Below are 23,595 nucleotides of genomic sequence, written 5' to 3'. Positions count from 1 at the left end.
TCATGAAAAACTAATTAAAAATGTGACATTCCATCTTGCTTTACTGATTATGGAATAATAGAAAGAGATGTGAACAAGTGTTACTTTATACTTCTTTGCTTAAAATAATATTATACCAAGAACTACTCTATTTTCTAGCTTCTTCAAGTATGGGACACAACTACAGTTCTATTAGTGAGGAGTAATGAATAATCGATCTTAGGTAACTAAAAAAAATGGGGAGGCACAAAAAGATAAACTGACTTTGGCTTTTAAGAACCTACACTGTTGACCCTGAAATGCCAGATTCAACAATAACAACAAAACAAAAGATTACAGCAGCAAGCCACCACTTCACAACATATTAAGAATTCTGAAATAGGCAATAACTTTTTATTTCATCTCATTTCATTCTGTTTTATCTTCTTTTTGTTTGTCCTGGTTTTTGCTTGCAGGCAGTTCAAGGCTTGCCCACTGCATAGGCTCAGCTTTTCTCATGGTGATCTCAATCTTTGTTGCAGTCATAGTTACATAACTTCTCTTTACATCAATCACCTGCATCATATCAAAGAGAACTGAAGTAAACCTGGATGGTTTAATTAGTCTTAGAGGAAAATACTAGGCTGACTTATGTTAATAATAAAAATCCAAGACTTGAATGCCATTTCTATACCTAGATTTCAACTTTTTGGTTAGAATAACCAGAAGTTATATACCTACCTTGCATCAGTTACTAAAGTACTACCTTTTATTATACAAATGGTATTTAAAATTATAAGAAAAAATTCTGCTGGATTCATAATACTTACACCCCATAATTTCACATTTTGATGAAACTCCTTCTCTCCTTCGAATACAATGTGCACATTTAACTGAAAAAGATATACAGAAAGCTGAGTAACTGATCAAATGCAAACTGAAGGCTTATGATATAAAACACTGATTATAAAGCTCTGGCCACTTTTGCTTAGTGGTTGGAGCATCTGCCCCCAGACCAAAGAGTCGTGGGTTCGATTCTGGTCAAGGGCATGTACCTCAGTTACCGTCATCCCACATCTTGCAGGAGATAACCGGTTGATGTGTCTCTCTCACATTGAAGTTTCTCTCTCTCTCCCTCTCTCCCTCCCTCCCACTCTATCTGAAGGTTAAATGGAAAAATATCCTCAGGTGAGGATTAAAAAAACAAAAACAGTGATTATAAAAATAAGAATATATATTGACTTCCGGTCAAGATGGTGACGTAGGTAAACGCGGTATTGCATCCTACCACCACCACATCAAAGTTACAACTAAACTACAGAACAACCATCATTCAAAACCACGTGAAATCAAGCTGAATGGAAGTCCTACAACTACGGAATTAAAGCAGCAGCCACATCCAGACTGGTAGGAGGGGCAGAGGCGGATGGGCTGGTCCCAAAAGCACGTGTGGCGGATAAAAATCAGGACGACACCTCGGCTGGGAAGGTCCTCCCTGAGGACTGAGGGGACCCCGTCCCACACAAGGTGCCCCGCTCAGGGTTCCAGTGCCAGGAAGAGAGTCCCCATAACTTCTGGCTGGAGAAACCAGCAGGAACTGAGGCTCAGGGAGGCCGAGGCGGCTGGAGCCCCAGGCAGCTCCTTAAAGGGCCCGCGCACGAATTTATCAGACTCATTTCCTTTAAGCTTGGAGGGGAGGCTGCTCGAGGGGCACCAGAGACATACAGGGAAGAACTGAGCGAGGGCTGGAGAGGGGGCTTTCTCCGGGACAAACGTGCTGTCAGAGGCCTTTGTTCCTCTGGTGAGCCCTTCCCTGGGGCGGCAGACAGCGGCCATATCTGGGACCCCAGCAACCTGGCTCACACAGGTAGCAACTGCCCTAGTGATTCCTGAGGCCCCGACCCACCCAACTTTCAGGCCCACCCAAGCTGTTGCCAGTTGCTTAACCATAGGATTGGCCTGTCTTGGATCCTGCTTCAGGTTTTCCTAAATTCTTTCAAACAAGCAGCATCTGGTCTCAGATAGCCCCATACCGCTCGTTAAGTAATACATAGAAACAAACACAGGGAGGCAGCCAAAATGAGGAGACAAAGAAACAGGTCCCAAATAAAAGAATAGAACAAAACTCCAAGAAAAGAACTAAACGAAATGGAGATAAGCAACCTAACAGATGCTGAGTTCAAAATACTGCTTATAAGGATGCTCAATGAACTTAGTGAGAACCTCAGTGAACTTAGTGAGGGCCTCAAGAGCATAAAAAAGGACCAGTCAGAAAAGAGGGATGGACAGTCCGAAATGAAGGAGACACTAACTGAAATAAAGAATAATTTACACAGATTCAATAGTAGAGTAGGTAAAGCCAAGAAGCAAACCATCAATTTGGAATCTAAGGAAGCAAAAAACACCCAATCAGAACAGTAAAAAGAAAAAAGAATCCAAAAAAATGAGGAGAGTGTAAGGAGCCTCTGGGACAACTTCAAGCGTGCCAACATTCGCATCTTGGGGGTGCCAGAAGGAGAAGAGAGAGAACAAGAAATTGAAAACCTGTTTGAAACAGTAATGGAAGAAAACTTTCCTAACTTGGTGAAGGAAATAGACATATAAGTCCAGGAAGCACAGAGAGTCCCAAACAAGATGAACCCCAAAAGGCCCATACCAAGACACATCATCATCAAAATGCAAAAGGTTCAAGACAAAGAGAGAATCTTAAAAGCAGCAAGAGAAAAGCAGTTAGTTACCTACAAGGAAGTTCCCATAAGGCTGTCAGCTGATTTCTCAAAGAAACTTTGCAGACCAGAAGGGAGTGGCAAGAAATATTCAGAGTGATGAAAAGCAAGAACCTACAACCAAGATGACTCTATCCTGCAAAACTGTCATTTAGAATCGATGGCCATAGAAAGAGTTTCCAAGACAAGAAAAAGTTAAAGGCATTCATCACCACTAAATCGTTATTATATGAAATGAAGAAGAGTCTTTTTGAAGAAAAAGTTAAAATATATGAACAAACAAAATGGCAATGAATACATATCTACCGGCAATGGATTTACAAACAAAATGAACAGGAAGAACAGAAACATTCTCATAGATACATAGAACATTTTGTTGGTTGCCAGAGGGGAGGGAGGTTGGGGGAATGGGTGAAAAAGGTGAAGGAATTAAGAAGTACAAATTCATGGCAAACCTCAAAGAGAAAGGGGTTGGGGGGTGGGAAGAAATAAACCAAAGAACTTACATGCATAACCAATGGACACAGACAATAGTGTGGGAAAAGGCAGGAGGGGAGTGGTAGTGGTGAGGAGGCGGTCAATGGGGGAAAAATGAAGAACATCTGTAATACATTCAACAATAAAGATTTAAAAAAATAAATAAATAAAGTAAAATAACCAAAAAAAAGAGAATATATTGATAAAAGTCATTTAAGCTATTTTACCAAACTGCCAATATTGCATTTTTAATTTGAGAAAACATTAACAGAAAATAAAAATTAACTTGAAGTTTCACAATGAGAGAACTAACTACCATATTATTTGATATTCTAAACTACAACAGTATCTCCAGAATGCTTCACAGATAACTCTATTATGTAGACATTTTCATTTAAAATAGTTTCTTTTAAAGTAATTTCAAATGAGGAAGGTTAAAAGATCTTACCTTATGATCAGCTCAAATAAGAACAATATTACATCAACATAAAAAATAAATGTTTAAAGACAATTTATACTCAGAGATATTTCACGTACTTACCAATGTGCTATTCGCTACTACTTGACTAAGTTCTGGAAGTGAATTTCTAGCATATACTGAAATGGTGACTTGACCCCCAGTTTGATGCCAGTCATGTCTACATGGAACAACTTTCTTCCCCTGTAACATAAAACAAACTTTATGAATTTACAAAGTGCCCATAACCTCTTAAAAAGAGGAATTTGACCCAACTAAATGACAAAAAAATAATCAGATACACTGAATCCTTAATGTTTATAAGGGCACACTTATAAGGTCCTTTTAAAAAATTTGAACAATAATATATATCAAGATACAATGAACCTTTATAGTTTTATGATTTGAGAGGATGCTATTCCTTCTATTTGATTTTTTCTTAGTTTTTTTATGGCTATAAGATTAACATATATTAAAAAAGATAATTTATGAACTCCTGCAGAACTTTAACAATTTTAAAATTATGAAATCCACTAAATACAGTCATAAAAACGTTCTTTGAAGACTGAAGTTAAAGACATTCGCTTAGTGGTATAACCAGACAACATCTTAATCTCATACATGGAAACCTTTGATTTATTTTCTACAAATTGGAATTTGGAAAAAATAATTGACCGCTTACAAGTTTTTGTTATTGCTATTGAATAATTGTGTTCTGCTTATAACATGCAGAAAAAAATGAGAACTTGTGGAAGTAATCTTTTAATTATTATACAGAAATAATTATCTGCCAGTGGTATATTGGTGTATTAGCAACTCTTTCAAAAAGAAACAAATTGTGATTTGTTTTATAAATGAGGGTAAATTAGCCACATAATGTAGGAAACTGTGAGGCACTATTGCTATAAAAATCAGTATCTACATTTTGTTACAATTATAGTAACTGAATTTAAATTACTTTTTTTATCACTTACATTTTTCCTCCTTTAGGCCACTGGCTTACACACTTAATACTTGATAAATGCATGAATTAAAAATAACAGAAACACCCCTGGCTGGTGTGGTTCAGAGGTTAGAGCACTGGCCCATACACTGAAGGGTCACCAGTTCTTTTCCTGGTCAAGGGCGTATACCTGGGTTGCTGGTTCGATCCTTGGGCCCTGTTGGGCATGCGTGAGAGGCAATCAATCAATGTCTCTCTCTCACATTGATGTCTCTCTCTCCCCTTCCCTCCCTTCTTTCTACTCTCTCTTAAAAAAAATCAATGATAAGAATATCCTTGGATGAGGATTAACAAAATAAATAAATAAACTTAAAAAAATAACAAAAACGGCCCAGCCAGTATGGCTCGGTGGTTAAGTGTCAGCCCATGCACCAAGAGGTCGCCGGTTCGATTCCTGATCAGGGCACATGCCCAGGTTGTGGGCCCAATCCCCAGTGGGGGGCATGTAGGAGGTGGCCAATCGATGTTATCTCATTGATGTTTCTCCCTCTCTCTCCTTCTTACCTTTCTCTCTAAAAATCAATAAAGAAAATATTTAAAAAATAACAAAAACATTTCATTAAGGGTTATTATTCTGAAAACTTCTGCATATAATAAAAAACAACAGTTTGTTTTTTCAAACTAAATCTTTCAAACTTTTGGACCTTGGAGAAAATACAGGGAGATTTCACTTTTAGATAATAAAACATTCCTAGAAGTTTTGTGGTAAATTATTGTAATTTGAGTAACATACAGGGTGAGTCAAAAGTAGTTTATAGTTGTTTGTATAAAAAATAATACAATGAATAAATAATAATACAATAAACTGTACTTCACGTACTCACAACTGTAAACCTACTTTTGTCCTACTCTGTATTTATAATATCCAACCATGTGCAATTAAAAAGCAGAAAATATACAATACTCAAATGCAAAAGAAATGAATCCCTACAGCAACTTGAAAATTTAGAATTACTTTTTAAGTTAAAAGACACATATACTGAAAAGGTTCATTTACCTTGGGTTTATTAGTGCCAATGCAGCAAATAAATCTAATTTAATACACTACAAAATGCATTAATAAAAGCTATGAAGCTCTCATTTAGCAATAAATTGCTTGCCTTTTTACAACTTAATTGGATTTTGGGAAATTATCTAAGTCTTTTAAAAAAGATTGTCCAGGGAAGTAGGAACTGATGCTCTCTTTTTTTATGTTGATAAATTTCCCTGTTGCAAGCAGAGACATTCAAAACAATTCCAAAAAGTCTGAAATCCTCATCTTTGACCACCAGATGAAGTGTCTGTGCATCTGTAAATGGCAGAATGAACTTCTAAGAAGGGAAAAGAGAATCCCTCTAGAGGTCTAAATGATCAATAACATCAAATGAGCAGAAAAGTGATTTTTGTTAAACAAAAAGTGGGAACAGACTATGGAATTACACAAAAATATGCTCTAATTTATCCTGGCTTACATATTTCATAAATTCTATATAATGACATCAATATGCACAATGACTATTTTGACCAAAGGTCATGCATGCTCAGGGAACTTGACTCAGATTAATTTTAGTTTTCAGACCCATCAAAAACTCTCTACTGTGTGAGGGAGACAACCTTTTTTATTTTTTAATCTAAAGACAGGATAATCCCTAATTTTTAGAAATGACTCAGATGAATACACCCTAATGCGTTATCCTGGAAAGGTTACTTACAGCATCCTTTGCCGTCCACATGTGTTTCCCTGTTGTACAGCCTTCTTGGGCTAAGAATGTATTAAAATCAGAAGTTTTTCTTCTACAACAGCTCCAGTATTTCATCCTTTAAATTATCATAGAAAAAATTCAGAAAGTATCATAGTAATAAATATGATTTTAAAAAATCAGTAAGTGTGCAAGTGCAACTTTAATATCTTAAAAGTGTTTAAGTTACCAGTTAGACTTATTAAAAAACTAATAATTTTAAAATCAGAATGCCATTTATTTTAGCAATTTTGGAGTTCCTATATAAAGGTGCTTAAAATCACCACAAAATTACAAATCAGCTTGTCAGTGATAGCTCACATTCCAATGTCCTCATGAAAGCTATCAAAAAGTGATATGACCAAAGCGTTTATATCCTCATATTTTAATAACCCAGGAAAGTGAGACCATGCAAAGAAACTACAAAATAATGTGAAGATCAATCCCAAAGTAGGTAAAACCCATGATTACATACGTGAGAAAAATTTAACACTAGAACACAAAAATTACAGTAAAACTTTGGGTTTGATTCCTGAAGAGTAGTGAAACAGAATGGAAGATTTTAACACACTGTTTCTTTTCTTTTCTTTTTTTGTGGTACGTGCTCCTAGCGGGAACTGACCCGGGACTCTCTGGTCCACAGGTCAATGCTCAACCGCTGAGCCAAACTGGCCAGGGCCACACTGTGTTTCTATAAGCTACAGGGCAATAGAGATGAGAGGCTCTGAACTGAGGGCTATAGAAAAACATGGGTTTTCTTAGATGCCACAACACTGGTGTCTTTAGTGCCCAAGGTCAAAAATTGTAAATGTCCTCTAATCCGCAGAATGGTCCTTCAAAGAAAAAAACCTTATTCAGCTCAAATAGAGTATCACATTAAAATACAACAAAATAAGGAGAAACATGAGGTTTGAATCATATGGCCACTTAACTGTAATACTATTCAGTTTCTCATGTGTAAAAAAAAAGACAAACCCACATTTGTAGGTTATTGTAAAGAACACACAACAATATGCCCTGGCCGGTTTGGCTCAGCGGTTAGAGCATCAGCCTGTGGTCCAGAGAGACCCGGGTTCGGTTCCCACTAAGGGCACGTACCTCAGTTGCGGTTTGTCCCCGGCCCTGGCTGGGTCATGCGGGAGGCACTCGATGTGTCCCTTTCACATGTTTCTCTCTCTCTCCCTCCCACTCTATCTGAACAAAAAATGAAAAAAAAAAAAAAAAAAAAAAGGCCTCTGGTGAGGATAAAAAAACAAGATTACATAACAATATAAATAAAATATCTGATTATGCTATATGGCAAATAATGTTTAAAGGCATATTAACTGTTCTAACCTCTACCATAAAGTTTTTTTTTTTTAATCCTCACCCACGGACATTTTTCCATTTTTTGTTCAGATAGAGTGGGAGGGAGAGAGAGGAAGAGATAGAGAGAGAAACATCGATGTGAAGGGAGACATGGAGCGGCTGCCACCCGCACGACCAACCAGGGCCGGGGACAAACTGCAACCGAGGTACGTGCCCTTAGCGGGAACCGAACCCGGGTCTCTCAGTACCGCAGGCCGACGCTCCAACCGCTGCGCCAAACCGGCCAGGGCTACCATAAAGTTTCAATTAGCAAATTACCCTTCATGGAAAATGGGTACTCCAGCATGATATACACAGACTTCTTCTAGACTCTGTAGACCCTGATATGTCTAAAAGAAAAAAGAAGAAAAAAATATTGGCTTCTTATCTCAATAAGAGATTTCACACATATTTGTAGTTATTAGTTACCTCTATGAACTATGAAAATGCTCAATAAAAAATAACCTAGAATAGTCATACATTCACCCAGGGCATTCTAATAAGAAATAAAAAGAGATTCCTTTTTTAATATGCTTAAGTTTCAGTTCCCTATGAAAAAAGCAAGTAGAAAAGTAGGCAATAGGATGTATTAAGATGCTTTCAGACTTTTGGGTATGAGGTCACATCCAAGAATATTCAGGTATTTAAATTTACAGAACAATATTAAAACCAAGAGATTAGTAATCTCAACAGAAAAAATAGTTATAGTATGATTTATGTGCATAGTAAACTCTGTGTGGGAATTATGAATTAATATGAAAAATCTAATGAGCAATTCTGGAAGTTCTAGAGTGATGATTTCTTATCCCTATGAAGGGTAAAATGAGCTGCAGACCTATATATATATCCAGGATTTGTCTGGAAGATCCGGGCCCCATTGCTGCTGTAGGTGAAGGCTCTACAGATGAATTCACAAAAAGTTATATTAATAAAACATAGATGCAGCCAGTAGCATATTTTGTACTTTGGTATTTATTGTAACCACCTACAGGTACAGAAATTAAAATTCTGTATATTTACTTTTCTGTAAATCCAAAGTACTGGGTGTGTGTATCTCTCAAAAATATACTATAGTACATGAAACTCAGTATGTTAGATTCTGAACTTACCACTGTTGCCCCCCAAACCTTCTACTTGTCTTGCCACCTAATTTGATGGCACCATATCTACTCAATCTCCCAAAGCAAAATTCTGCAGGTCCTCTTTAATTTATCCTCTCCTTTTACTTATATGTAGTCTATCACAAAACTGTCAATTTGACTTAAAAATATCTATCAGTTTAATTTGCTAACCTTCCTCATGATCACCAGCCGATTTTAGGCAATGAGACTATACTAACAGATTCTGATTCATGGTCTGAAAGTAAGCAGATTTCTTAAACAGGACACTGAAAACATTGGTTATAAAGGAAAAGATGGATGAATAGGATTTTACTAAAATTAAAGAGCCTCTGTTTATCAAAAGCCATTAAGATAGTAAAATGTACAAACTTTTTTACAAAAGTAAAAACTTTTAGCTAAAATAATATAAAGAATTCCAAAATTAATAAGAAAAAGCAAACTTAATAGAAAAATAGGTAAAAGATTTTGGACATTTCACAAAAGAGGATATCCAAATGGCCAATAAAAATACAGAATGGTACTCAATCTCATCATCTCGAAAGCTAAATTAAAAACATAATGGGAACACTATACACCTACCAGAATGGCTAATATATAAAAGATTGATATTACAAAGTGTTACCAAGGTGTAGAACGAATGAGACCAGTCTAACAAACTGCTGATAAATACAACCACTTTGGAAAACTATCTGGAAGTATTTGTTAAAACTGAACACATACACACTTATAATCCAGCAATTCCACTTCTAGTCATATCCCTAACAGAAATGTGTACATCTGCCTGGACGGTGTGGCTCAGCGGATTGAGCATCGTTCCAAGGACTGAGAGAAACGTGTACATCTGTCCCAAAAGTCATGCACAAAAATGCTAATAGCATTAATGCAAAAAATTTTAAAGGGCAATTAAAGAATTGACTGGCACATTAAACAACAGCCTATTTTAAAGCAATGAAAATGAACTAACTACAGCTACATGCAACAAAGATAATTGCAACATTTTACTAGGCAAAGAAGACAGACATAGGAGTACCTGTTCTATAATTCTATTTACATTAAGTTAAAAAATTGGCAAAAATAATCTGTGTTGATAGAAAAATGTGGTTACCTTTGGGAGAGGGAATGAGAGGAGGCATAAGAAGGGCTCTGCTTTGTGAAATTCCCAAGCTATAAACTTGTATTTGCTTATTTTTAAATGTTATATTTCAGTGAAAAAGATTAAAAAATTTATTTAATGGCCTCTATAACCTAAAGTCAGGTCTAACTTTTGAGCATTATAAAAACTTTCCAGGATCTGGCCCCTACTTATCTCTGTTAATCTCAACTTCATACCAACAAATTCTGTACCATTATTAATTATTTTTTCCTGCATACTACTTCTATCATCTCTGCTTGGGATATTCTTTTCCTTTTGTCCATTTACAGAACTATCATTTGTTTCTCAAAATTCATCTGGGATACCTTCTGTGCATCTTTCTCCACTACCCTACTATTTGAACTATCTCCCTTACCACAAAAATTAATCATTCTCTTTTATCTACTACCCTACCTTTGTGAATACATTTAAATCTGAATCCGTAAACAAGCAAGGCAATCTCAAACTTAACATGAGTTAAACTATAAACCTGCTTTCCCCAATCCCGTCCTCTTTCTTGGTCAATGTGTCACCAATCACCTAGATGCTGGAGTCACAAGCCCCCTTCATTCACTTCCAGTTCATTAGCAAGTCCTGCTATTTCAAAATATCATTCATTCTACATGTATTTGCCATGTGCCAGGCACCACTCTAAGCATTAAAAATACAGCCAAGAACAAAACAAATAAAATCATTTCCTTGTAAACCTTATATAAGAGAAGGAAGGAAAGGGAAAGTGAGATGGGACAGATCATTAGCAAAATAAATATGTAAAATAAGTAGCATAAGTGCTATGAAGAAAAAAGAGAGAGTGGCAATGTTGGAGGATATGTAATTTACATAAAGTAGGAAAAAGACTCACTGAGATGTTTGATTACATCCCACCCACATGTAACTACTTTTCAAAAACATATTCTGCAATCTCACAGCTTGGTCTTCCACAATAGCACCCTGACTTGTTTTCCTTCTTCAAATTCCACTCCTGTCCCATTATATGTGCCACTTAGCAGCCAAAGACAAATTTAAAAACTTCTCCTTAAAACAGTTAATAGCCTGCCCCTCACCCATTATACTTAGAATAAAGCCCAAACACTTCACTGTGGCTTATAAGCACCTTCATAACCTTCCTACCTCTCTTTTCCACTTACTTACGCACCCTTGTCCAAGCCACACTGACCTTTCTCATAATTCTTTGAATAGACAAGCTCTAAAGCCTCTATGCTTACTACTTCCAAGTCTACTCTAAGGTTTACTTAACTCATCCACTACATTATTCAGATCTTTTATGTAGTGTCACCATTTCACAAAAGATTTCCCTGACATTCCGATTTAAATAACTTCACTCTATTTCCTTCTCTTCATAACTATCTGAATTCATTTTAATTACCTATTTGCTATTTTTACCCTAGAGTATCAGCTTCTCAAGTACAGAGATTTCTACTTTATTTAATACTATGTTCCCTAGCACCTAAAACAATGTCTGTCACACAGTAAGTTCTCAATGAATGCTGACTAAATCAGACATAGTCTCAGAGTCTATCAGTAAGATGCTCCTCAGAGACAGTCTCTATCCATGTTCACTATGCCCTAGCTCACAGCATAGCGCCTACCTTGTAATGGCACACACGTTTGTTAAATTGATTCACTAAATTGCACCCTCTTTTTTCAAAATTAAAATTTTACTTCCATGAGTCAACACAAATTTTACATCATATACCTTTGAACACCCTCCATTTTTACATGAAGTCCCAATCTTAATTTCATCACTGTCTTCTTCTGAAACAAACAAACAAAAAATCAAATGAGAAACAATAGAACACTTTACTGTAGTGCCATTTTTAAAAAGTAAACTTTTCCATAAAACAAGTTTTAAAAAAATATACTAAATACAAAAAACACTAACATTAAAATTAAGTAAGTTTAAATTAAATAATTTCAAATTAAAATAATTTAAAGTAACTTTTCTTTGTGACCTCTGAGGTAACGTATTTAAAAAGCTAATAAGCCAACTACTGCAATTGGGTTTTACCAATATCCCTAAAATGATATATGACAAATTTCTATAATACAGTATTATATCCAATATCTCAAACTTGTGAAAGCGGTATCATGAAAGGGTACTTTCCTCCCATGGTATAAAGTATAGATCAGGAAATATAGAATATATTTTATCTTATGTGCAATTATCAAAGAAATTTAATGCACTGTTAAAAAAAGGTAATGAAGAAAACATAATTTAATTAACAGACTCTCATTTTGAATAAACTGCACACCCATTCTGTGGTATGACTAGCATTTAAAATAACAGAAATAAGTTTTTTACTGTAATGTGCTACTTTTTCATATTTATAGTCAGTATATTATACAGTTCCCATCTCTTTTAGGTAACTGGTTAATTGTACAGAAAAAAATTACAACATACAAAATAAAATCTTACCTTTGTTCTTTTCATTCCCTGATGATAGTTTAAGTTTATCAAGTGCTTGTTTTAGAGAGGCAGATACTTTTAATTCCAAATTTGTCATTGGTTCATCTGGGCTGGAAAATTTTGAAACTTCATTACCATCACTGATGTACCAAAATATTTCTTTGTGCTAAAAATAAATATACTTAAGAGCCTATTTATGGAAAGAAGCCAAAAATTTGACTTGTGAATCAAGTTTTTTTTTCATTATAATTTTTTTAAATTGCTTTTTGAAAAGAGGAAGGGAGAGAAAGAAACATCGGTGTGAGAGAGAAACATCAATCAGCTGGCTTCTGTATGCTCCCCAACTGGAAATTGAACCCCCCACCTTTTGATGTACAGAACAATGCTCTAACCCAACTGAACCACACTGGCCAGGATAAGATTTTGCCATTAAAAAGTATTTTACTGCTATAATGTTAACATGTCTAAGTTTTAACAGAAAAAGTTCTGATCTTAAAATATTAAGTCTGAAATAATCATGCTATTGCCAATAGATTTCATTATTGATTAGTAAGCTAATAGTAAGGAAATAAAGACTAGCAATCCAAGATTGTCAGGATGGGTATCTCCATGGAAGAGGCCATGATGTACTTTCACACTCCACGCCTCAACAAAATGCTGAGCATATAATAGGCAAGCAATAAACACGTAGTAAGTGAGAATCCATATTCCTACTGGTGGAGATAATTCACTTTGTGTGGCCACTGGTCTATACATCTATAAATTTAGATACAATTGTATTACAAGACAATTTTAGTAGAGTTAAAAAATCAATAAAAGCATCCCCTAACATTTCATAATGGTTATTAAATGTTGTATGTATGATCTGTTAAAGGTCATTCAATAAATATTAAGAATATTAATAAATGCAGCAATAAAAATAGAAATCCTAGGTTATTCATTCTATATCCTAAATGAAATAAAACTTCTGATGTAGGAGGCCATTAACAAAGTATATAAAAACCTGTATATTCATAAGCTCTACATTATCACCAAATAAATTAGGATAAAATATTTAATTTCTCTCACTTGCTCTTAAAAAAATTAGTAGCCCCATTATTTAAAGAAAATAGTTAACTCATATCACCAGTTATAGTATTACAACTACACTGTAATACTTGTCTTTTTCTAAAATTCTTTTTTAACTGGCAAGTCAGCCAGCAAGGCATTTGATAAAGTCTCTGATGATTATGAATAAGGTGAAGATGGAATAAAATCATTCTAAGTAGTTTGTTTAAATAAACATAAAAAAAGTCTCTTTGGGTTCTTGTCTTGGTCTGGTATTATTCAATATGCTATACATTTATTGAAATATTTGAGGCCAAAACCCTATCTAGTTTTTGGGTTCCTGTATTTTGGTTCTAAAATAATTCAACACTCAAGTGCAACATGAAGACTCAGTATACTAGTGGTACCCAATATAAACGTATAGGAATGTAAAATTAAAATAGAGTCTAGATGATCAGAAGGTAAGTATAAAAAAATCTGCATAATTCTACTGCAAAGTGAGCAAAAGATATTTTAAAAGTACTTTAACAGATACATTAAAAACCTATCAGTAATAATGAGATTAATAGTTTCAGACATCTAAAAGTAAAAGATGAGTAACTAGGTATATTCTAAGTGGCAAAATATAGACAAAGAGAGAGAAATCGGCTCAATACAAGGAAAAAAGTCATACACTGATTTAGTAACAATATAATGGACTACTTTGAAATAAAAGAAAATGCTTCTTTACTAGATTTGAAAGGCAACTAAATATTCTTCTGTCAAGAATATCCTAAAAGATATTCAAGAAAACGAAAGAAAAATAGGAAAAAAGATCTCTAAAGTTCTTTTTCAACTCAAACTGATTTCCCGAAAAGGACAATTCCTTTACAGAATTTCAGTATGCCACAGTAAGAAAGACACAAGCCAAGGCACAAGACGGATGTGTGATTCCCCCACCCTATCATAATTATGATGATACAGTGACCAGGTCTGCAATGAAGTTTACTGTACATATGGCCTCAAGCTGAGGGAGAATAGAAATGAAAGATATATCTATGAAAACCAAATGGTAAAAACGTTAATGATCTCAATAACTGTTAAAAACAGAATTATGCATAATCATAAAACAGAATACCAGGAACAAATGCTATTATTCAAGTATGACAAAAATATGCAATTGAAAATAGTGTACCTTGGCCTCTTTATTGCTTCTACTGGTTTAGGGGCTTGAATGATGTGCTCCTGAAATTTGGGTTTCAATTCAGAGAGTTCTTTTTTCTCAGTAGTCTTGACTTCAGGTTTGACAGGCTCAGGTGGCTTTTCACTGTTATGTCTACCTTTTGTACAGCCCTGTTAGTGAAAGGTATTCATTGAGAGTATTCATCTATTTCACATAACATGACAAATACTATTTTTTAATTCTTTATTAATAAATCCTATTGTTTTCTTCACTTTTATCACACTGACTTAAGAAATGAAAAATAAGATTCCAAAGTTGTTACATTTGTAAATGAGTCATTATATATGAATAATGAATTTTTAAAGCCTCTGAATAATGCTTTATAAATATCTACTTAACTCTCTCTCAAACATAAAGCACAAAATTCTTTTTTTTTTTTTATCTTCACCTGAGGACATTTTTCCATTCTTTGTTCAGATAGAGTGGGGAGGGAGAGAGAGAGAGAGAAACATCGATGTGAAAGGGACACATCGAGTGGTTGCCACCCGCACAACCCAACCAGGGCCGGGGACAAACCGCAACCGAGGTACATGCCCTTAGCGGGAACTGAACCCGGGTCTCTCTGGACCGCAGGCCGACACTCTACCGCTGAGCCAAACTGGCCAGGGCAAGCACAAACTTCTTGTTTATAGGAAACAAATTCTAGAGACCTCACAAAGAGTATTCTACAAAGTTTTACAAAAATAAAAGGCTGCAATTTTATCCCTAGTTCTGCTACTAACTAGCTTATATGGCCTTGAACAAGGCAATTAATCCTTTTAACCTCAGTTTTCTCATCAGTAAATATGCAGGCACTCAAGATATTTTTTGAAGATTAAATAAAATAATAGAATACCTGACACACCTGGCAGGTGGCAAACATTGAATAAACGCTAGCTATCTTTGCCATATTCCATTGAGTCACACATATATTAACATCTCTGAAATCATAAGATTAATGACAGCTCATTTAATTAACAGCTTTAGTTTCCTAATTTTTTTTTTAATCCTCACCTGAGGACATTTTTTTGCATTTATCTTCAGATAGAGTGGAGAGAGAGAGGGAGGAAGAGAGAGAAACATCAATGTGAGAGAGACACATCGACTGGTTGCCACCCACACAACCCCAACTGGGCAGGGGACACAAAATGTAACCAAGGTACATGCCCTTGGCGGGAACCAAACCCAGACTCTCCGGTCCGTGGGCCAACGCTCTAACTGCTGAGCCAAACTGGCCAGGGCTAGTTTCCTTTCTAAAAAGTACACAAAATAATGGTACATTTCAATGGCATCTTCGATTTGATAAAAATGTATTGTTTCTAACTGAAAATGCATTCATTTGTTGCCTACCACCTTCCATCTTCTTGATGTTCTTGTAGGACTACTAACATCAAGCACAAACCAAAATTGACAGCTTGAAACAGATATGTTCCTATTTTAAAGTCTGTAGGAGGGAGGTGAGTTCTATTTTAAAAGAAAAGTACAATATGCAAATAAACAGCAACTGGTCTGAAATCAGACTCCTTAAATCTAGAGCTTCCCAGGACATGTATTCTTCAGTTGATAATCTAGGGGAGAAAAAAATGAATACTTACTACAATGCTTAAAAAATCAGAAAAATCAGTTGTTCTTCTCTTACAGCAAGACCAACCCTATGAAACAAAAGAGAAAACAAACTGGAAACTATATTTGCATGAGAACCACAACCCAGTAAAATACTCTGCTCGCACTTATCTTCTTGAATCCGAAAATGACTTTTATGTATATATTTCAGTTTTGAAGTGTTGTGAATAATTCATCTAATCAAGTGAAATGATTTTGTCTTTGATTTTAAAAAGCTGTTAGAAGTGATATGTGTTGTGTTCTATCATGAAAGAAAACATCTTTAAAAAAAGGAAACAAATTGGTTCTGTTTTTAAAACTAGTACTTGATTTTTAGGGAAAAAAATTTTATAATTTTTAAATATATATTTTAAAGGATCTGAGGAGTAAGTGAAGTGCTTTACTTTAAAAATCCAGTAATTCAGAGATAATAGTTATAATAATTTAGTTTGTAAATATTGTAGCTGTTTCTCATCAATAAACATCTACCTATTTTCAGCACAACACAGATGAATTAATGAAGCAGCCTAAGCATTGTTGTATCTTTGAAGGTTAAATGATCCTTTCAGTCAGAAGCATAAAAATATAGAAACTGTTATGTACTGTGTAATTTCTGAACAAAATATCATCTGGCTTATCAAAAAATGGCTTTAATTTTGATTCCACTGTGGTACAGAGCATAAAGAAATAAAAAGGCAGCACTCTCGAGACTTTGGAGATCTGAAATGCAGACTAAGGGCCAGCTTTGCATACACCCATCTGGGTCTCATTGTTTTCCCCAATATACTGCTTGACGAATTTGGCAGTAATTTTTTTCACAATATGCACTTAGAGGTTTTGTTTTGTTATTATTTTTAAAGAAAACTTGACACAAAATTTCCCTTATTCTGAAATGTAATTCTTTCTTTTACTCTAAACTGAGACATAGATGAAAAGTTACTACAACCTTAAATAGAGGGTTTAATTAGCATTAACAATATAGTCATCAAAGAAGTTATTCCATGCAAGAAAAGACTTTATTGTCTTAATTATATATGGAGAATTTTATCAGGTATTCTGGGGATGCTAGGATACATACATGATATAGACTAGTTGTTCCCAAATGCCAGTCTGGGATCATGGTAGTCCTCAGTAAAATGAGAAAAAAAGGAGGATAAATTTAAGCTTGTGAGCATAAGGCTGCTGTTGTTTCCTAAGGAGGCTTGTCTTTTTCTCTGCATATGCACTTTCTGATTTGAATATTAAAATGTTCTCTCTTTGTCAGTATAATGTTTAACTTCTTACTTGCTCAAATAGAAAACTGTCAACTGTAGACATTAAAATGACACACTTATTTTGTCTATACCAAGCTGTGAAATCCAATAGCCTTGGAAAGTCTAAGTCTTCAAGAAATGTTTATGGAGACAATAATAAATAGTAGGACTGGAGAAGAGAGAAATAAAATTACTTCAAAATAAAATTATTAAGATCAATTAATCAGATTAACAGTTGTGTAGTTAAAAAAAAAAAGTGATGGACTAAATGACTGGAAAGTTAGTAATGTTACTAGCAGCAGCAAAGTTGAGAGATAAGCTTTTTTGAGGGAATAATAGTCCACTTCAGAAACTGGTTTCGGTTGCCAATTACACATATAAATGGAAATATATTATAGAAGCCACAGAGGTAACATTACATTTAAGGATAGGAATAAATTAACAAAATGAGAGAAAATAGGAAGTCAAAGGCTGAGAAGCAAAGTATAACTATGGTTAAAAGATCAGAAGAAAATATTATTAGAAAAGAAAACCATACAATTAGGGAAAAACAACTCAGAATTGTAGTCCAGAAAAGATAAAACTCCTCTCACCCCTGGAAAAAAAAAATATCCTCACAGAATCAGTTTCCATTCTTTGTAACTTTGTAAACAGGCTACAAAAGATATGAGGAGGAGTCAGGTCTCAACTTGCCCTACTGAATATTCCATTTTCCTCACTTAAAACTAACCAGAATAACATAAACTTGGCATCTGCTTGTACATTTTTGTTTCTAGTAGCTATGTAACAGATAAATGTCAAAAAAGGTCCAATTACTCTCTGAAAAGTATACTTAGGAATTCAATATTTAAATAATCAATAAGACTGTTAATATTCCTAAGAACAAGTGGCAACACCTAAAGTCATGGCAGACATGCTGCAACATTTTCTCTTTAAGATATACAATGGAAAAAGTACCACATTATCATAAATTTTAAAAGGTCAATAAACTCACCAAGAAAAACCTAGTCAAACAACACTCTATTATTTCACTACTTCTCCAGGACATTAAAGTACAGATGGGAAACAGGAGAGATATCTCTTTCCTGTTTACTTTTACTCTAAACTTACGTCTGTCCTGAGATTGGCACCATTAATTGTTTACAACAATCTTTCCTAAAATTCAGAGCTGATCTTATTAGATAGCATCTTTCTGATAGACTGAGATTAGGATTCAAAACAACTGCTTTCTTTTTCCCACAAAACTAGGCAAGTGAAGAAATGAGGGGTATAGAAAATGGGTTGGGATAGAAATAACATAATTTTATAACTGGAAAAGACATGTTTCTGCAGTTAGTCAATTTCTTGATCAAATTACCCCAAAATGGTCATTAAAAAAACAGGGTCACAAAAGATGAGGAAAATGAAAATTTAGTATTACATTCTAAACTTACTATGCAAATAAAAAGAGGCTGAAATATATCAAGTTCCTACCTTTAATGCATCATGAAAGACTGGAACACCTGGGTGGTATGTGCAAGCATCTGGTCAAAACAGAGGGAAAAAAATACCACTTTATAATAAAGATAATCATTATTTCCATCAGTTATTAACATTTAATCTTCTTTCCAAATGTGGGTAGTACTTTTCCTTAAAAATTCAGTAACGCTCAAATATGATGCATAGCGCACAGTGCTTAACGTGACATTGATTTAAAATAGTAATAAAGTTGTAACTCAAAAGTATAACTATAGATAAAAATAATACAGACCACTTCAAGTATAACAAATTACATTCTGTATTCCTCTCATCTTTGTAGTTTGATTTGTTTAGTACCAAAACTTTAAGCTCCAAGATTTTGACTGTGATCTTTCAGTTCTGATTTACAAAAATGCTAACAAAATTAAGTGTTCTTATGTGTACTGGTCCATTAGATTACCCAAGAGAGTCCCTAAAAAGATGTTTTAAGAGAACAGGTTCAGAAGTTTAAAAACTGATGTAATATCTAGTTGCTAATTTAACTTTCTTAAACAGGTGTCAATTACTAGATATGAACCTCATTAAAAAGAAGTTCAAGTTCTACAGTCTATTTCACTGATTGTTATTCTATCATTTCCTTGTACCCTTCATCACACCACCAATTTTTACTTAAGTCTCTTATGAAAATGGACTTATTACAGTTTGCAATATGAAGTATTACTTTTTTTTTTATCCTCACCCGAGGACATTTTTCCATTTTTTGTTCAGGTAGAGTGGGAGGGAGAGAGAGGAAGAGAGAGAGAGAGAAACATCGATGCGAAAGGAACACATCGAGTGGCTGCCATCCACACAACCGACCAGGGCCCGGGACAAACTGCAACCGAGGTACGCGCCCTTAGCGGGAACCGAACCCGGGTCTCCCAGGACCGCAGGCCGACGCTCTAACCGCTGAGCCAAACCGGCCAGGGCTGAAGTATTACATTTAAAAAATTCAGATAATAGACACACTTATTCTCTAGTTTAGAGAACCATGAGCTTAGGAAAAACAGGTCAGCTCCACACCTGTGTACTTTTTTTTATAAGGCTGCTTTGTCAATATTCACATCTGCTTAGATTTCAATTATTGCAACCTCTGATTTCTGGTATTGCCTTAAAATGATTCAATACCAATATTTAAGCAAATCTCCCTATCCCAGCATTAACATTTAATACAGTTTCCTAACTTAGTAACTAGGTGTTACCTAGATACTATGCCAGCAAACTAAACAAGAAAGTTTCAAGTACTTTCACAGCACAATAAGCAAACCTATGGATTAGAAAGAAGCTATTAATTAAGGGTAGTAATAGAATTAAGGGATAAAATAAGAAGTTCAAAGTAGAAATGGATATGCAGAGGAACATGAAATTCAAAGGGGAATCAAAGTAGTGAACAGAGAGAGTATTTTTAAATACCAAATTTACAAAGAGTCAGGGCATAAAATGTATAATGCATAACACGGTAAGACGTATAATCATGACAATGGTCAGTTTTGGCAGAATGGCAGCAGCAGTGAGTCAGCTCTTAACCCCACAACTAGTATGAACAAAATTGGAAAATCATTGATTTCAAAAGAAAATAACAAAGAGATGAACAATGTCCTCTCTAGCCATTCTGTATCAGGTTTACCAGTTTTTCTCAAAGTAATAATTTATGGATAAGAAACTACAATATGGTAGTTGTTAAAAGGCAAGGGCTTTTAACACTGGCTCAAATTCTGGCTCTTCCTCTTGGAGTGGCTGTTTCAATTTCCTCACATATGTGAATTAAATACAATACTGTTTGTGAAGTGGTGCTTCTTCCAGAATAACTGTTTAACACATGCAAGTTACCAATCAGGTTTCCTTTAAACACTACTTTAGCTGTGTTTCAAACTGAAATATCCTATCAGCTTAGAAGGGAGTCATGTTATTTAGTCAATACATGTCAAACCTCGCTCATTATATAGAACTTTCTCCTAACCAAGCACAGTTTGCCCTTCGCTCGTCTTCTACTCTCTATCTCTATTTTCCTAACTTTCCATTCTATCAACCAACCTACTGGAGCATTTATTCTAAGTCTCTAAAATAACCCTCATTTTGCTAAGGCAAATAAACTTTCAGCACCTTAATTGGCACTCCCAGCTGAATTTGGTACTGTTGATCACACAGTCCTTGAGACTGGCAACTCCTCTGGCTTTCCTGCGCCTCACCCCCAATCTCTTTCCCAGTTACTGTACCATGTGACACACAGAGCTGACTTCCAAAAAATGGCTGTATCTCCTCTTAAGTTTAGACTCCTATATTACACCCTGTAAGTTAACATATTGTCCAGTACAACAAAGCATCAACCGTTCCCTTTTATTTAATAATAAACTAGAATAATTGCACACACTGAGGCAATTTACTTTTTTTGTTAAACCTCACCCGAGGATAGCGTTTTCCATTGATTTTTGGAGAGTGGAAGAGAGGGAGGGGAGGAGAGGGAGAGGAAAAGAGAGAGAGAGAGAGAGAGAAACATCAATGCATGGATGCAAGAGGACAGACACATTGCTTGGTTGCCTCCTGCACTCACAGAGAGGCCAGGGTCAAGCCTGTAACCCAGGTATGTGTCCTTGTCCAGGAATCAAACCAGCAACCCTTAGGTGCCCAGGTTGACATTCCAAGCACTGAGCCGCACCAGCCAGGTCAAGGCAGTTTACTTTTTACATAGGCTACCAAGAGCAAAGGGCTTTAAAACCCCTCACTCCTCGATTATGTCATCCACTCAAATCTCACAATTTTCCCCTTGAATAACTTCATAGAAACGTCAACAACAGCTTGAGTATTGTACAAAGACTGGATTTATCTTTTCCTTAGAATCCTGCCAATGGTCTTATTTTAAATGATGTCACCAATTCACCTGTGCACCAGGATAAATAGTTCAGACCTCTCAGAGGTGAAAACGATATTAAAAGACATACATTGTATCTCCTTCACAATATGGGACCGTGTTGCTACCATGTTGAACTCTGCTTCTCTAAATAGTGCTCACTTCACAGGGTTGTTGTGAAGGTCAACATGAGATACTATGGTAATGCCTCACGTCTGGCACCTAGAAAACATACACTAAGTACCAGCTGAATTTGAGAAAGCTTCAAGTTCCACAATTTTCCAAGAATCAACTCTGTATCCCATCCGCCAATCAAAATGCAAGTTTATCCACCAGTCTCTACTTTTTGTCTAGTCTAGTGATTTTCACTTTACACCCTTACAATCTTGGTGGTGTGGAGATAACTCAATCGCTTTTTCCACAAGAAGGCATGCTCTTAAAACAAGACGGCCACAGCACAAATACAGCCGTACCACCCACCGGCGCGGGTGTATCAGAACTTGACAGCGTCCAGTTACAGAATACTCTTCCTAACCAAGTGCAAGTTCTAAGAAAGTAAGTTTGTAACAGTGAGTCTACCCCAGGCGCGCACAGCCGGCTTTCAGACCAGTCAACTTCCATGCGAATCAAACGAGGCCGAACTTAAACTCGAGGGTGATCTGCCCACTGCCCACTGCCCACTCCTCGCGTCTCCGCACGTCTGTGTATCACACACTCACACACACACACAGCCATTCACTGGCACGCACACACACTCATCCGCACACACGAAATCACTGCAAATCAAGGCTGAGACCAGGCACCTGGCGCACTGCCTCCCCGCACAGACCGGGTGGAGGTGAAGAGGTTCCAGACCCCCCCACCCCCCCGCAACATCCCCGCGAGTCCCAGGGAGCGGGTGGCCGGGAAACACGTGGGGCCGTGGGGAGAGCCGCTCCGTGGTCCGGCGGGGGACAGAGGGGCAGATGCCGTTGCCCGGGCGCCCCCGCGGAGCCCGCCACCTTGGGGGCGCTGCGGGCGGGCCCCTGACCCGGGCGGGCCCCTGACCCGGGCGGCGCGCGGACGGCTCGCGGGAGGGCGCGGGCCACCGAGGGCCCACGGGCGCGCCCCGGGATGCGGGGAGCGGGCAGGGCAGGCTGGCGGCGTCTCTCACCATCGGAATTGCTCTCGGGATCGAAGCGCTGGCCGCAGCCCCGGTTGTAGCACAGCAGGGCCATTTCTCTTCCGGGCGACACGAGTCAGGCCCAAACAGGGGACCGCAAGCCGTGCGATCTCAGCTCGTCCTGGCAGCCACCGGTCTGTCGGCTGGGCGGCAGCCGGCTTCCGGAAACGGCCGCTTTCACGTCAGGAACCTTCGCGAATTTTCCGGTCGCGCAGACGCAGGAGACGCCAGGGGTGGAGGGAGAGGCGGGGGCGGGGCGCCGCGGGTCAGAGGTCCGGGGGTTCAGGCGTGGGCGCGGCAGGTAAGAAGGAGGAGCCCAGACAATTGTCGGAGAAACCTTGACGCCGAGAGCGCCAGGCCACCGAGGGAGGGAACTGCGCTCTCCAGGTTTTTGCAGGTCCGGACGGGCGGTGCCGTGTCCCGCAGACACTGCCCTCTTCCCTTCCAGATCGCGATCACACAGCGGGTGGAGCCTTTTCCCGGGAAAAGCTCGGAGAAGCTGCAGAACCGGCTCACCGGAGCGTGGTTGCTCAGTGCTCCATGGGGGCGGGGGAGGGGATGTCTTCCTGTGTGTGTCCGTTGTCTGGGCTCTGAACGCCGAAGAAAAGGCAGCACTGG

At 37.0% G+C, this 23,595-nt stretch overlaps 1 protein-coding gene across 1 annotated transcript; it reads right to left on the bottom strand.

The window, feature by feature from the left end:
• Window positions 1-18: 18 nt before the first annotated feature.
• CHORDC1 (cysteine and histidine rich domain containing 1) lies at window positions 19-23,117 on the bottom strand. The gene is made up of 11 exons (XM_036259503.1): window positions 22,969-23,117; window positions 18,944-18,993; window positions 16,211-16,267; window positions 14,589-14,746; window positions 12,377-12,477; window positions 11,657-11,715; window positions 7,966-8,036; window positions 6,313-6,418; window positions 3,703-3,822; window positions 789-851; window positions 19-534 (listed from the first exon to the last, which is right to left on the bottom strand). Exons 1-11 carry the CDS (start codon window positions 23,030-23,032, stop codon window positions 388-390), a joined length of 996 nt encoding a protein of 331 aa, XP_036115396.1. The 5' UTR covers window positions 23,033-23,117; the 3' UTR covers window positions 19-387.
• Window positions 23,118-23,595: the final 478 nt, after the last annotated feature.

Source organism: Molossus molossus, unplaced genomic scaffold (assembly GCF_014108415.1).
Source record: "Molossus molossus isolate mMolMol1 unplaced genomic scaffold, mMolMol1.p scaffold_m16_p_13, whole genome shotgun sequence".
In the NCBI taxonomy this organism is placed as follows: Eukaryota; Metazoa; Chordata; class Mammalia; order Chiroptera; family Molossidae; genus Molossus; species Molossus molossus.
Note: the sequence above shows the minus strand (reverse complement) of the source record. Positions and strands in the feature narration are given on the sequence as shown.